The sequence below is a fragment of the Sminthopsis crassicaudata genome, chromosome 5 (genome assembly GCF_048593235.1).
Source record: "Sminthopsis crassicaudata isolate SCR6 chromosome 5, ASM4859323v1, whole genome shotgun sequence".
NCBI classification, from domain to species: domain Eukaryota; kingdom Metazoa; phylum Chordata; class Mammalia; order Dasyuromorphia; family Dasyuridae; genus Sminthopsis; species Sminthopsis crassicaudata.
This window is the reverse complement of record NC_133621.1, coordinates 311,701,225-311,717,234: the sequence shown is the minus strand read 5'-3', so window position 1 is coordinate 311,717,234 and position 16,010 is coordinate 311,701,225. Positions and strand designations below refer to the sequence as shown.

General features: G+C 38.7%; 1 protein-coding gene across 1 annotated transcript; it reads right to left on the bottom strand.

Annotated features, from left to right (window-relative positions):
- Nucleotides 1-14,262: 14,262 nt before the first annotated feature.
- LOC141544023 (GTPase NRas-like) lies at nucleotides 14,263-14,823 on the bottom strand. Its single transcript, XM_074269678.1, has one exon. The coding sequence runs from the start codon at nucleotides 14,821-14,823 to the stop codon at nucleotides 14,263-14,265; it is 561 nt and encodes a 186-aa protein (XP_074125779.1).
- Between the last annotated feature and the right edge of the window lie 1,187 nt (nucleotides 14,824-16,010).

Genomic DNA, 16,010 nt, shown 5'->3' with positions numbered 1-16,010 from the left:
CCCCGTTATCCCCAGGGACGTTAGAGAATGAAGACCCTCAGTCCTCCCGGGGTAGACCTCTTCAGATCCCAGACTTTTCCCTTTAAACAAACCAAAACGCATCTCCCAGCTTCTTTGTCATTTGCTTGTAAAATACAGGAGCAGGATGTGTAATGCCGAAGAAACTGGGGCAAGATAGAGATTAGAGAGTATTTAATCGTTTATTTAAAGGGAGAGATTTACTAGGACCAAATGGATCCAAAGTTTGGGCCCAGAGCTGGATGATCACCTCCAAGAAGGCAGCAGGCAGCGGCCAAAGCGAGCTCTCAACGACAGTAGCTAAAGGAAGGCAGGGGGTGGAGTCCAAACCTGGTGATTGGGAATCTCCAGGCAGGAACCATCCATCCCGTTCTGACAGGTTGGGGGGTAGGACCATAGATTCTAACAAGCTGGGAGTTAAGAAAGTGGCTGGCAAGAGACGGAATGTGTGAATTCCCCCCTTTTGAGTTTACACTTGGACAGTTTATAATCTTAGAGCAAATACTGTTATATGAGTCTTCATGAACTAGAGGGGGTTGCAACTAAGGGGATTGAGGCGGAACAATTAGGGAAACTGAGGCAGAACAAATTTAGGGAAACAGGGGGGCAATTTAGGGAAATGAGGCAGAACAATTAGGGAAATTAGGAAACAAATTAGGGAGTCAGGACAATAAAAGAGAACTGTGGCACAACAAATGAACAGGACTAACAAGCTAGTTTGTGAGATTTGGGACTAACTTTTGTGGTTTTTCAAGCACTGTTTTCCATCGACATAATTAAAAACTCACAGAACGTTTTATAATAAATCAGGTTTTTTTCCCCTTGATTTTCTTAAATGTTTTATAATCATTTAATTTTCTGCATAAAATGATGCAAAGAGGAGCAGAGCCAAGATGGTGGAGAAAGGGCGGGGACTCATCTGAGTCCTTCCACAAATCTCTCCAAAGATCTTTAAATAATGCTCTAGAACAAACTCTACAGTGACAGAATTCACAAAAGGATGAGGAATAAATGTTTTTTTTTCAGCCAGAGACAATTTAAATGTTTGGCACGACTGGTCTTTCTTACCTGGATGACAGGGGAGCAGAGTACCAGCACAGATCAGGCTCCAGCAAACAAAGGGCAGGCCTTGGAAATGAATAAATCTGCAGCTGCTGGGGAGGCTTCTGGAGCTCTTAGCCCACAGATGATAAGAACAACTGGTCAGAAGGAGATTGAAGGGAGGGACTGGCAATGAGGACAAGACTCCTCTACTAAGATCCAGGTTGCAGTTCTGGGTGGCAGTGCTGGTCTGGGAGGAATACCAGCATATCAGAGCTTGTGGCCACAGTGGCGCCGGAGTCTTCATCCCAGTTCCAGGGCAGAAAAGTGTTTGTGGTCACTCATAGATCAGGTCACAGGCCAGGAGAACAGTAAACACACCTCTCCTTAGAGCATTCCACTTTGGAAAAATTGAAAGTTTCCAGATCCCTACAACACTGAAACGGTCTCAATTGCTGGAGTTAGAAACTGACCCACCGTTATATGAAACAATTTCCAACTGCCCAAATATTTAGAGCAACTCTTTTCTGGTGGCAAGGAAATGGAAATTGAGGGGATACCCATCAATTGAGCAATGACTGAATAATTTGTGGCATATGATTGTGACACTATTCCGGTGTAAGAAGTACACTCAGGAAAACCTATGTGAACTGATGCAAAGCGAAATGAGTAGAACCAGGAGAAATTATGCAAATGTATAGCAATGTTATAGGATTATCAGCTGTGTCTAACTGAGCTATTCTAAGCAATACAGTGATCCAATACAAGTCTGAAGACTTAGCATGAAAACTCATTTTTCTCTCCAGAGGAAGAACTGATGGAATCTAAATGTACTTTGTAAAAAAACTTATTTCTCTTGGGTTTTAATTTTTGGTCTGTTTTCTTTTCTTTTACAACATGACCGATGTGGAAATATGTCTTGCATGTTTACATATGTATGGCCTGTATCAAATTGCTTGCCTTCTCAATGAGGAAAGTGGGGTAAGAATGAAATAATGGGGAACTCAGTTTTTAAAATGAATGTTGAAAATAGTTTTTACATGTAATGGGGGAAAATAAATATTAATTTAATATTAATTAATATTAATTAATAGATTAAAAATGCAAAGATCTCATTTATTACTCAAATAATTTAGGGGCTTGTTATCATTCATATTATGGGTAAGTTAACCTATTCTAGTGATCAGAAACTGTATAGAATTCAAAGTCAATAGCTTCAGTATGGTTTACACATTTCACATTGCCTTCCTAAAGTATTGGGAGATCTCTCATATTTCACCCCCAATAAGTGAGTTGAATAACACTATTAGTAGTATAGTTATCATGGCTATAATTATTAATAATTTTTTTCATTATAATTTTGCATTTTAAAAAAGGTTTTATTAATTTATCCTTCACTTGGCCTAGTGATTGGTTATTATATTATTATTCTTAAGAAATGACATTATATGGAGTATTTCAATCAATCATTGCCCCCTCTATGGTACTTTCATTTTGCTGCTTCCATATTTACCCTTTCAATGTTGAAAAAAATCTATGTATGACATTTGGAAGTAATTATGAAATGCCTATTAACTAATGGTGTTTTTAAAAGGAAAATTTTAATTTGCAGTATGAAAAATTAAAACAAATGAAAAAATAAAAACCTGCAAGGACTCACACATTTTACTTCTTAGTGTCATATGTTTAAGAAAATATTGACAAAATCTATTTAGGATGGACACACATTGTGATATGTGTTCCTTGAAGATTTTTAACCTCAATGATCTCTCATTTTCATTGAAGAACTGGAGAGCTAGACTTCTTTATAAAGCCTAGCAGTATCTGATCAGTTTAATACGATTCTTGGTACATCCTAGGTACTGAATAAATGCTCATTAATTTGTCTTGATCACAGGAGGGCCTGAGTAAATAGAGAGGAAAAGATTAAAACTATTCTATTGTGATTTAACATTTGAAATAAATTGATAGTTGAGAGGAGCCTTAGAAATCCTTTTACACATCAAAAAATTGAGACCCAATTTTACATTCCTAATACTTATGAAGAAATTAGTAGTAAACAACTGGGATTAGAACACAGACCCTTGGCTTCCATATGAAACACTTATTACTCTATGTTGCATATTTGCATTTTTTAAAAAAGTTAACTTCTTATATCTCAAAATATAATGTACTCCTCAAGCTAAATTTGACTTATGATTTGTAGAATTTGTAGTTGAAATCTAATTTCCATTCCTTGCTTATTTATCCTTGACTGTTCTTACAGCTTTATTTGCCTTTTGCAATTCTCCTTCCCTTTCTGACTACATAATTCTGCAGATTTTTTATTATAACTTTTTATTTACAAGATATATGCATGGGTAATTTTTCAACATTGACAACTGCAAAAGATTTTGCTCCAACTTTTCCCCTCCTTTCCCCTACCCCCTCCACCAGATGGCAGATCCACCAATACATGTTAAATATGTTAAAGTATAAATTAAATACAATATATGTATACATGACCAAACAGTTGTTTTGCTGTACAAAAAGAATCGGACTTTGAAATAGTGTACAATTAGCCTGTGAAGGAAATCGAAAATGCAGGCGGACAAAAATAGAGGGACTGGGAATTCTATGTAGTGGTTCATAGTCATTTCCCAGAATTCTTTTGCTGGGTGTAGCTGGTTCAGTTCATTACTGCTCTATTGGAGCTGATTTGGTTCATGTCATTTTCTTCAGATATTTCAACCACAGTAACATATCACATCCGATCAAATGCTGAAGCAGACATGAAAATCCAGCTATCTTCTCTTAAGCCAAACATTAAAGATATTTTTAAAAATCTATAAAGGTGACTCTTTCCCATATTTTTTTTTTTGTTTTGGAAAACATACTTATTATTTTTTAAATATGTAAGTAACTTGTAACAGGTTTAGTGTTTTTTTTTAATGAAGTAACATAAATGTTTTAAAATGTATCTTCCTAATTTAAAGTATGATAATATCAATTGCTCTACCTCACATAAACAAAAGGTTCTGGGGATTCTTCAGAAATTTTAAAAAGTATATAATTGTTCTAAGCCCCAAAAAGCTGTAGAACCATTTATTCAGATTAAAATAACTTAAAGTAATTTAAAAGAAACCATTTGCTAAGAAAGACAGGGATTGAGGATTGGTAAAAGAATAAAAATGGTCTGCAGTAGCTACTGTGGTGAATAGATAAGGAATCAATATAAACAATAAGGTAATTTACCAAAAAGGTAAGGGAATAAGGAATCATTAAGACAAAAATGAGAGCATTACACAGCATCAAACAATATAAGAGCATGAAAAGATTTTGAGGATAATTTCACATAAGGATAGGTTAAAAGGATTTCTGCTAGTCTGGAGAAATGAAGGCTCAGACTGAAGTATGATATTTGGACTTTAAAAATATAGTTAGAATTTTTAGATGAAGAAATAGATGTTAGTGGATCATTTTAAGGAAAACTCCATTAATTCCTATACTCTGGTGTTTTTCATAGGAAGGGGTGTTAGAGTTTATCAAATGCTTTTTCTGCATCTATTGAAGCTCTATTGGAAATGATTTGGTTCATTTCATTGTTGAAGAGGGCCACGTCCATCAGAATCCATCCTCATACAGTATCGTTGTTGAAGTGTATAGTGATCTCCTGGTTCTGCTCAATTCACTCAGCATCAGTTGATGTAAGTCTCTCCAGGCCTTTCTAAAATCATCCTATTGGTCATTTCTTACAGAACAAGAATATTCCATAACATTCATATACCACAATTTATTCAGCCATTCTCCAGCTGATGGGCATCCCCTCAGCTTCCAGTTTTTTGCCACCACAAAGAGGGCTGCCACAAACATTCTTGCACATACAGGTCCCTTTCCCTTCTTTAAGATCTTTTTGGGATACAAGCCCAGTAGAAACTGGAAACTGAGTGGATGTCCATCAATTGGAGAAAGGCTGAAAAAATTGTGGTATATGCATATTATGGAATATTATTATTCTGTAAGAAATGACCGGTTTCAGAGAAGTCTGGAGAGACTTACATGAACTGATGCTAAGAGAAATGAGCAGAAACAGAGATCATTATACATGGCAACAACAAGACCATATGATGATCAATTCTGATGGATGTGGCTCTCCTCAACAACGAGATGATTCAAAAAAATTGAAAAATGGGCTTCCACATATAATTAATATAATTAATATAGTTAAATTAATTAATATTAATACAATTTGAATTCTTTACTGTACAGTAAACTTTAAATCAGGCCAAAAGGCATCTTTGTCCCCTACTGCTTACATAAATAGTCATATCCATAAAGCCACAAGCATATCCTTTCGTAGTATTAATTCTCCATATGCTTATAAAGATCATCCCAACTTGAATATTATGTTATCTAAATTTCTGCTGACTTCAGGAATCTTCAATAGGACCATCATGATTCATCCCCATTAACACTGAAACCTTATGTAATGTGTCATTATCACTATTATCTCATTTCCTTTCCTTAATCGTGCCGTTCCCATTCTTCCCCTTCCCAACTGGCCTTCAAGATGTTTCAGCTAAAATTTAGGGTATCTGCGCCGGACTGTCCAAGCACACTCTGTCTTACATACAATCTTTGGGACATTCCATTGTGCTGCAATGCTGGACAGTAAAGGGGACAATGGATAGAGCTTTGGGCTTACAGTCAGGAAGATTCATCTTCTTGAGTTCAAATCTGGCCTCAGACACCTACTAGCTGCATAAGCCTGAGCCAGTCACTTATCCCAGTTTCCTTGGTTTCTTCATCTGCAAAACGGGATGAAGAAGGAAGCAGCAAATGGCTCCAGTATTTTTGCCAAGAAAACCTCAAAGGGGGTCATGGAGAGTCGGACAGGAATGAAAAAAATGAAAAGGACAAAATACTTTCCAACTGACCTCCTCTTTTCCTAGCTAGCTGAGTCCCTGATTCTGTCAAGCAATCCTTAGAGGACATGGTTTCTACCTCGGGCATGCTCTCTAGTTCTCAATAAAGTATACTTCAACCTGAGGATTATGGATTAATTGCAAAAGGTCTGTCATCCTGAATAGGAAGAAATACATCTTTCTTTGTAAGCGTATCTTTATTCATATTATAATCTATATTTTATTTGGTACATTTAAAACATTATTTTGAGAAGGGATTTCATTTACCGGACTTTGTCCATAAGAACCCACAGACTAGATATATTTTGGCTTGTCAGTATCTTTCCTAAAATATGAATTAAATCGAATGGAAGAACAAAATAATAGATTGTGGCCAGTGCAGAATACCATGGGGCTATCTTTTCTCTCATTCTGTCTCTTTCAAAGCAACCTGAGACCATTTCAGTTTTTGAACTGGCAAATCATACTGTTGGTTCCTATTAATCTTGCAGCCTACTAAGACCATAGTTTTGTTTTGTTTTGTTTTGTTTTTAACTTGAAATATTATTCCCCATTCTCTACTTGTTGACACCGATCTTTTAAACTCAAGTGTCGGGCTTCATATTTCTATATTAAATTTTATTTTATAAAATTCCATCCATTATTCCTGTTCCAAATCCATCCAATGTTATCATCTATCCCACATCTGTTCATCTTGCCCACAAGGAAAGAATGTAAGACTTTGAAACCGTTTTGCTAAAAACGTAGTATACTATGCCAAAAATATATATCATAAAATCTCAGATTTGGAATGGACCTTGGAGAGTTTCTAATCAAACCTAAACTTGAATAAGGGGTTATATGTGTTTATGTTTACAATGTCAAGTTAATAACTGACTGAATAAAAATCTCCCCCACCCCCCAATAATATCTTTTGCTTAAAAGATTCTCATGAGAGAGAACCTATCTCCTTCTGAGGCAGCAGCAAGAACTCTTAGCTGTGGATTATTTTCCACCTACATCAAATCAAAATCTGCTTCTCTGTAACTTTGACTCATCATTCCCACTTTTGATTCCCACAGCAAGATAGAACACATTTCTTCCCTGCTCTACAAGTCAAAATACTATCAAACAGAAAGGAGATTTGTCTAAAATGACCTCTTTTTCACAAAGCTAGACAGTCTCCTACCAATAATGATTTTCACGACTAAAGTCTCTACCTTCTAGAATTTTGCTGGAAATTAAAAACAAATTCATTGACTCATAAAATGAGGAACTTTATCCTCTTACCTTTTTAAGAAAAATGTTAACAAAAAATTGCCTTCTCTTTTTCTAATTTCTTTTGCCTTCCAAATTTTTTCTTAATTCCTGAGAAATATACAGGAAGGATATTAAACAGCTCTTTTAGTACCTAGGGATGGAATTTCCTCTGAGGCTGGTGATTTAATTCATTGAGGGGAGTTAGATGTTCCATTGTGATCTAATTTAGCATAGATTCAATTCATTATTAACTAATTTCCTTTTATTTGCCACAACCTGATCCTCATTTTCCGGGCAGAGAAAACGGAAGCAAAATAAGATTTCAGTACTTCTATCTTTACCCCTTTATTATTTTTGTCCATTCCACCACACAGTCCCAATATAGCCACTTCAGCAAAGGTCCTAGCCACAATACAATCAAAATATCCCTTCACCCCATTCTGCTCAGTTCCTTAGCTATAAAATGAGCTGAAGAAAGAAATGGCAACCACTTTTTAGCATCTCTGCCCCCCAAAAAACCCAAATGGATTCACAAAGAGTCAGACATGACTTAAAGGGCTCAACAACACTATCACCAGCCCCAGTTCCTTCTGGGCTCATTCTAACCCAACCACAAAAGGACTGTAACACTTTGTATCTATCCATACTTTGTTACCTGTCTCTTGCTTCCATTTTCTATTCTAAAAATGAGGCAGTGATGAGTTTCATGTTGACCCTTTTTAAATTTCTTTACACAAGTTCCCACTTTTCTTCCTCAGTAAAATTAGCACCATTTTTGTTTTCAGAATGTCATTTCTAAAAACTGCTTTCCCCATGGCACAACCAGCCAGTCTAATTTTAGATGCCAGGAAATTCTACTTAAAGTTTTTTTTTCCTGAATCCTTTAAAATGTGCCCTCACCAAATCATAATGTGAGAAATGCTGAAAAGTTGGGTTTCCACAATGTTGCAAGCTTTGAGGAAGTGGGTACCATTGACTAAGAGGTTTCCAGAATGGGAGAGTTTAAGGAAGGTTAAGATTCACAGAACAATTAAGTGATCAATAGAAGCCTTGAGCAAACAAGAGATTGGGGGGCCAAGAAGGCACAAGTAGATTCAGCCAATCAGAAAGAGTTTTGGTTTGGGCTTAAGCTAACAGCCCATCCTGCCCAAACTAGTTGGGGTCAATGACCTGACTTGACCAAATCACCACCTGCTTAATAGACTAATTGAATATTAAGCAACACAGAGGAGTAATTTTCAGTTACTTTTGATCATGGGATACATTAGGGGGGAATGTTTTATACATATTAAAAGGAAACATGTAGTGGGCATATCAGAAAGAGTGTACCCCAGATAAAATGAATCAATCTTTTTCTCCAAGGGAGGAGCAAGTATTCCCCCCTTTCTATACTCAGTGCTCCCTCTTCCACAAGAGGAGCGGGGCCGATTCTGTCCAGAAACATTAAGATGATTCCTTTAGATTCTTCTTTAATAAATTTTCCGGATATCTGATTTTCAGGGACAAGAGTGTTATTTCTCACATAATAAAGCAAGAAGAGCTAATGCAGAGAAAGAGAATAGTAGTGTTATGGGCCAGAACTTGAAACAGGATTCCTACAAGGTGCTAACTCAGTGGAATTGATAGAGACAATGGTCATTTAGCATGATGCTTAACAGTTCTCTAGTTCAGTACATGTCCTTAGTACTAACTATAATTCCACAAGATTCACACCTATGATAAGAGCATATAAGCTCGGACAAACTCAGGGAGAAACAGAACTAGGGAAGACAGAGACTGGTGGCAGTCCTCCTGCCTCCATCACATTCAGAAGGACCCCAAGAAAGCTGGCCCAGGCCCCAGGCAAGGAGACAGGCAAAGGATTTGGCCTTTATCCCCTGGCTGTCCCTGTGGTGATTACTCTGAACTGAAAGGAAGGCTGCTTTCAGAGACCCCAGGAAAACCTCAACCAAAGAGAACATGACATAGGAGATCAATTTTTCTAGTGAATATGGGTGCAAAAATTTTGGACAAAAGCAATGAGAAAAATATGTCACAAGGTTTATATAGTGCGATCAGGTGGAACTGACATCAGAAATGCAGAGTTGGTTCTTTATTAGAGGAACTACCAACATAATCGGCCACATTAGTAACAAAACCAACAGAAACCATATGATTGTCTCAAAAGATGAAGAAAAAGGTTTTGAAAATTAGAGCATCCATTTCGAATACCTCTAGGAATAAAGGGACTATTCCTTTAAATGATAAGCAGTATCTATCTCAAACCATGAGCAAGTGTTATCTGTAAAAGGGATAAACGAAATCCTTCCCAATAAGATCAGGTGTGAAGGCTGTTCTGTTCTGGTGCTAGTATCTGGGCCCCAGAAAAAATAAGACACGGATGGCATTAATATCTGGGAGGCATTCAATGGGACACCACTGGAACATCGTCTCTTCCGAGTGTCTTTTAAGACACATCTGGTCTGAATATTCTTCAGACAATAAATCTGGGTGTTTTTAAGCACCATCTGGTTCTGGGTGTTCTGGAACACAATTCTGGGTTCTGGGTCTGGTTCTGGGTGCCTCCAAGCACAATCCTGGGTTCTAGGTTCTGGGTTCTGGCAGAGACACGCACCAAACTGGAGCTTGGAAGCCTATTTTAAAGGTCTCCCTTTGGGTTTCTGAGGAGGATGAGAGCTGAAAACTTTTCTCCTGGGCATTCTGGAAATTTCCAGAGTGCCCTTAGTTTATATAAATTGAATTTCTGTTAAATGTTGGAATTGTGCAGGCTGTGATTATGGCTTCTGTTTTGTTGATTTAAGAGCTCTGTTCAAATTTTAAGAATAATGATTAAGAAATTGGGCAATTGATCATTTCAATGTAGAAATGTGCTTAGCATAAAAAAATTGCTTGTGGTTTTTAACGGCTCATCTTGTTTGCACTAATTTGAAAACAAAAGGAACAGAAATGTTTAGCTACCTTTCAACTCTGGCAGAAAAATCTGCTAGTAGGAGTAAAGGGAAAAGAGCAATAAGAACTTGATATGATTGGAGCTGCTGCTCGGCCTGGGAAAAGGCAAGAGCTCTGGAGAACAAAGAAGTAGATGCTAATTGCTTTGATAAAAAAATTTCTGGCAGGAGAACTAGTAATTCAGTTTGTCTGCATATTTGATTAGGCATTTGAGGAAATCGAGGCAGAACAAGAAAAGGAAACTGTGGCACAACAATCACTGCTGTTCACTATAACGTATTAGAAAAGTTAGCTTTAGCAATAACAAAAGCAAAAGAAATCAAAGGATTGAGAGTAAGTAATGCGGAAACAAAATCGTCACTATTTGAATATAATTCAATATTATAAGTGGAAGACTATGGAGCATCAAGAAAAAAAATTACTTGAATTAATTCACAATTTTAGCAAAATGGCAGGATATGAGACAAAACTACATAAATCATCAGAATTTCTTTATATTGTCACCAATCCTAGCATCAAGCAAAAAAAGAGAAATTCCATTTAAAATATCAGTAAACAATATAATATGCAAGGTAGACCCTTGCTAAGACAAACCCAGGAACTATATGAACATAATTACAATACACTTTTCACACAGAATTAGATCTAAACAATTGAAAAGACATCAAATATTCTTGAGGAGACATAGCCAATATAATAATAATTTAAAAAAATTATGCTGTCTAAACTAATTTACTTCTTCGGTGCCATCACAATCAGGCTACTAAAAATTATGAGATAGAGGTAGAAAAATTAATAATAAAATTTATCTGGAAGAACAAAAAGTTAAGAATATCAAGGGGATTAATGGAAAAAAAAGGAAAGTGACCTAGCAATATCAGATTTTAAACTATATAAAGTAGTAATCATCAAAACTGCCTGGTCCTGGCTAACAAATAGAATGAAGGATAAATGGAATAGATTTGGCACTAAGACGTAGTAGTCAATGACTATAATAATCTAATATTTGATCAACCCCAAGTCTCCTTTTATTCTAAATTTAACACAGTTCTCGACATATTTGAGAAATGCAGCCCTTATCAGCTTATTATTTATAAGCATACAAGTTATTCCCCAATGATAAATGGTTAAAGGAGATGAACAGGAAGGTTTCAGAGGAAGAATCCAGTGATACATGATTTTATGATTCTATGGTTTTAGGAAGAAGTGCTCTAAATCATTTTTCATTAAAGAATTACAAATTAAAATAACTCTGAGGAACCATCTCACACCTGTCAGATGGGTGAAGATGACCAAAAAAGGAAAATGATAAATTGTGGGGAGAATGTCGTTAATTAAACAAAGACAACAAAACCAAAAAAATTACTGTTTTTCTTACTATATATATTCCATCATATTAATGCTTAATAGTATTTCATTGAGGCAGACAAGAAATTACTCAAAATTATTCTTCTACATCAAATTTTCACTTCAATTCAAAATTCTTCATTTAAAATGGAAATTGAGACACCAAAATATTAGCACATATATGCACATGCACATACGAATATATACTTGGACAAATATACAACTCCTTAGTGAGCCCTTATGTGCATCATCAAAACAACTAAAGGACATTACCCTGTGTAACTGAGACTATTGGTTTGCTGAAGTAAAGACTCTTAATTTCTCCACATTCAATCACATCTTGGTTGTGTGAATTTTATTCAAACTGAAGTGAATGGTCAGAACAGTCTGGGGATGTAGTGCATAGAGAATGGGACTCAGAGCCAGGAAGTCCTGAGTTCAAATTCATCCTCAGACATTTTATTAGCTATGTGATCCCAGGCAAGTCACTTACCCTCTATGTGACTCAGTTTCTTCACTTGTAAAATGGGAATTAATAATTAACTGCCATGACTGCTATGGGAATAAAATCTGTGTAAAGCTCTACAGACAACATAATTCCAGCTATTATTACAGCCAAGAGGTGTTAGATGAATTAGTTCATTTCTAAGTAGATTTAAAACTGAAATGAAAAATGAAGTCTGAAATTCACATGATTTTGAGGGTTACAACAAAGTGGCAAGTTGTTATCCCCATTCACAATATTTAATTGAAAATCTTAGGTCAAGGGAAGTGGGTGTGTGAGGAGGCATTTAAGTTATAATGTATTAGCTATTTCTCTTTCCCCTTTTCAGCACTTTTGGCGACCTTAAAAATGGGAAACAAACTTGCAATGAAGCACAAGGGGAGCAAGGGAAATATGTTTCAGTTATTATATGCTCCTGAAGTGATTTTGTTAAAGAGAGAAATGAGGGCAGCTGTCTTTTTCACTGCCCATTGGCAGCTCCCTCCAGATTCCCTTTCTTGCTGGGATAATTTCTCCAAATTACAGTCATTCGGCGGAAATCAAGTTCAGAGAAATAAAGTGGGATGGGATTTTTGGCTTTCTTCCTGCTTTCCCTGGTTTCTTCCAAGTCTCCACAAAAATTCCACTTTCCACAGGAAGACTTTCCTGGTCCTTCAGGGCTAACTGGAGCCTTCCCTTTGAGATTACCTCCAATACACACCCGCTCCGTCATATACCTGTGTACCACACATACACCTGTATTTCTGTGTGTATATATCTCTACATGCACACACATATGGTATGTACAGAGTAGCTTGTATGTCACCTTTTCTACTAGACTGTGAGCTCTTGGGCTTAGGGACTATATTTGACTTTGCTTGTATCTACAATATCCTTAGCATAGGACATATTATGGTGCCTATAGCCCTAGTGCTCAGACAGCCTGTGTGCGTGTAGGCTGACTGACATAGGGCATCTCTTTCAGATAAAAGTTTAGGGAATTACTACATTTTTTAAAGCACACAAACAACCTAAGTAAGTTGGTCATGTTTAAGTTATACATAATTTTACACACATTTCTAGATCAAGACATGGATAGTTGTTTTGTGACAATTTGGACACACACATACAAACACGCATCTCAGGAAATTGCGTGTGTGTGTGCGCGCGTCTGTGTGTCTGTAGCTTGGAATCTGGTAAAATAGGAACTGGCTTACTGGCCAATATGAGAGCACTTGAAAACATCTGGGCAAGTGAACAATATCCTATCTACTTCACTCTGACTTCTCCCGGCAAGCTTTGTTTAGGAACTTCATTCATTTAGGAATTAGTGTGATCAAGAGCAAGCAGTGGGAAGATCCCTTCCTCCCCCTCTCCTCCTGATCTGACGTGGCTACTGGCTGCCCAGGACTTTGGGTGGTCACTTATTTTTTATTTTCCCTCATCTTATGAAGGTGGACTTGGACCCCCCCAAAATGAACCAAGTCTCTGCCAGCCCAGCTTGACGGCTCCTCCTGGTTTGGCTCTGGATACAGAGCAAGGTCATGCTGAGGACCCGACCTTGCTCCCCTCCCAGGCCAGCTCCTTGCTGTGGTCTCTGCTATGCTGGGAGTTCAACTGGAGGGGGCTCCTGAGGGAAAAATCAGAAACAATAGGCAACAGTGTTTTCTCACAGGTCACATAAGGGGAGAAGGGTCATCTCTGGGATGATGGTGGATTCTTCCCCCCTCCAGTCAGGGCCCTTCAGCAACCCTTGTTAAATTGCCTGATCTGACAATCTGGAGTTTATTTGGGTGGGACCCACACTTGGTCAGATAGGGCTCGAATTAACTTCTCCAAAATATTTTAATTTCTCTGGCCTGAAAGGACACCACTGGCCCATCAAGACCAAGGAAATGTGTCTGAGACAGTTCAGGCTCAGGTGCCCTGGGGCCCCTACTGGCTCTGAGCTGGGAGGTGACGGAGAGGCCATCTAAACCTCTCCCCCAAACCCAATCTTACTGATGGGAACACTGAGGCCTAAGGTCCAACCTTCCTGACTCCCAGCTCTCTCCACCAGGCCACACGGCACTCACATTATTCCCACCTCAAAGCTCATGAAGCCCTGGAGAAAGCACCAGCAGCACACTTATAAACAAACTAACAACTTTTATTTGAAACAAATCCTAAAATGTAAGAAACTGTAGATGAGCGGATGAGGGAAGTCCCTTTAAAATGAACCCCCCCACACACCCCAAATCAATGCAATTAGGGAGCAGGCCCACGTAAGGGGACAAGTGCTCACAGGATGGTGCAATACTTGAACCCACAGCCCTGGTTCTGCTCAGCATCAGGGAGCTTCTCAGCCCGCACCCTGTGAATTTCACGAACAATTTCATGAAAAGCGTGTTCCACGTTCTGACCGGTCTTGGCCGAGGTCTCTACAAAGGGCACCCTATGGCTCCTGGCTGTTTCCTGGCCTAGCACCGGGGACACCAGGCAGTTGTCAACATCAGCTTTGTTGGCCACTAGGACAAAAGGAATGCGGTCAGTGTTCTTTACCCTGAGTAGCTGCTCCCGGAAGATGTTCACGTCCACAAAGGACTTGATGTCATCCACTGCATACACACAGAGGAAGCCATCCCCCCAGTGCAGGAGCTCCCGGAAACGATGAGGGTTCTCCTCATTGCCTGGGGTGTCCAGAATTTCCAGCTGGCAGAACTTGCCATCCACCACTATTTCGGTGTAGAAATCTTTCACAGTGGGGTACTGGTCTGTCTCAAAACAGTTGTCGACCAATCGGACGCTCAGCGCACTCTTGCCCACGCCACAGCTGCCCAGGATCACGAGTTTGTATGCCATCTTGCCTCCAGACCTGGCCAATCACACAGGGACCTACAGACACCAAAGGAGAACAGTGAGATCTGGAGTGACCTCAGTGGCCACCCATGCCTCCCCATGTGCTGGAAAAATGGTCCAACAAGTGGCCTTCTAGCTCAGGAGAGCTGAAGGGGTCCCAGGGGCCACTTACTCCCAATCATGTGCTGTGCAAATGGTCCTTCAGCATCTGTTTGGACAACCCTAAGGGACACAGCCAGGACCCCTATTTTACACCTAAGAGAACTCCTCTGGAGTCTTGGTAACCTCAGCTGACTTGTTTGTACTTCCCTTCCCATTCTCCTTTATCCCTAGATCCCAGCCCTGCCTTCAGATACCAAGCAGCACCAGGCTAATTTTTCCTATACCTTCAGCTCAAGGATCATTAATCCCGAGGTCTCAAATTGCTGGAAAACAGTTCTTCCTAATTCAGTGCTATGCTTCCCAGTTTCAGAAATTCTAGGTTAGGGAGCAAAGGGCCAGGGGGTGCAGCTGCCCCACTTCCCTGGGCCTCTCCTGGGGTAGCATCGATAGGAATCCCCCCCCAAAGAAAAAGTCGCTGTCAGTTTAAAGACAGTTTGAAGTTTCCGGGTCACTAAATCTCTGGAACTGCCCACTCCTGTTCTCTCACTTCTCCAGGACCCCAAGAATCCACAATCTTCTCATCTCTTCAGGAGGTAAAGGTGAGTAGGCTCCGGGACCACCTTTCTTAGGTTGGTGGGTCAGGGTTCCCCCATCCTTTCAGGGTCTCTGGATTCCTAATGGCCCAGATCCCCTTTTAGTCCCAGCTTTGCTACTCCAGACTCCAGCTCTAACTCTGCTTGGAACAGCAAGTTTGTTTCTGGATCTCGACTTTGTTCTGAAATTTTAGGAGAAAAGGCCTTTGGGTAGAAAAAGAGCTATGTCGAGATCATAAATAGATTAGAGGAACAGAGGATAGTCTACCTCTCAGACCTGTGGAGGAGGAAGGAATTTATGACCAGAGGAGAACTAGAGATCATTATTGATCACAAAATAGAAGATTTTGATTACATCAAACTAAAAAGTTTCTCTAAAAATAATACTAATGCAAACAAGATTAGAAGGGAAGTAACAAATTGGGGAAAATATTTTTACATTAAAGGTTCTGATAAAGGTCTCACTTCCAAAATTATAGAGAACTGACCCTAATT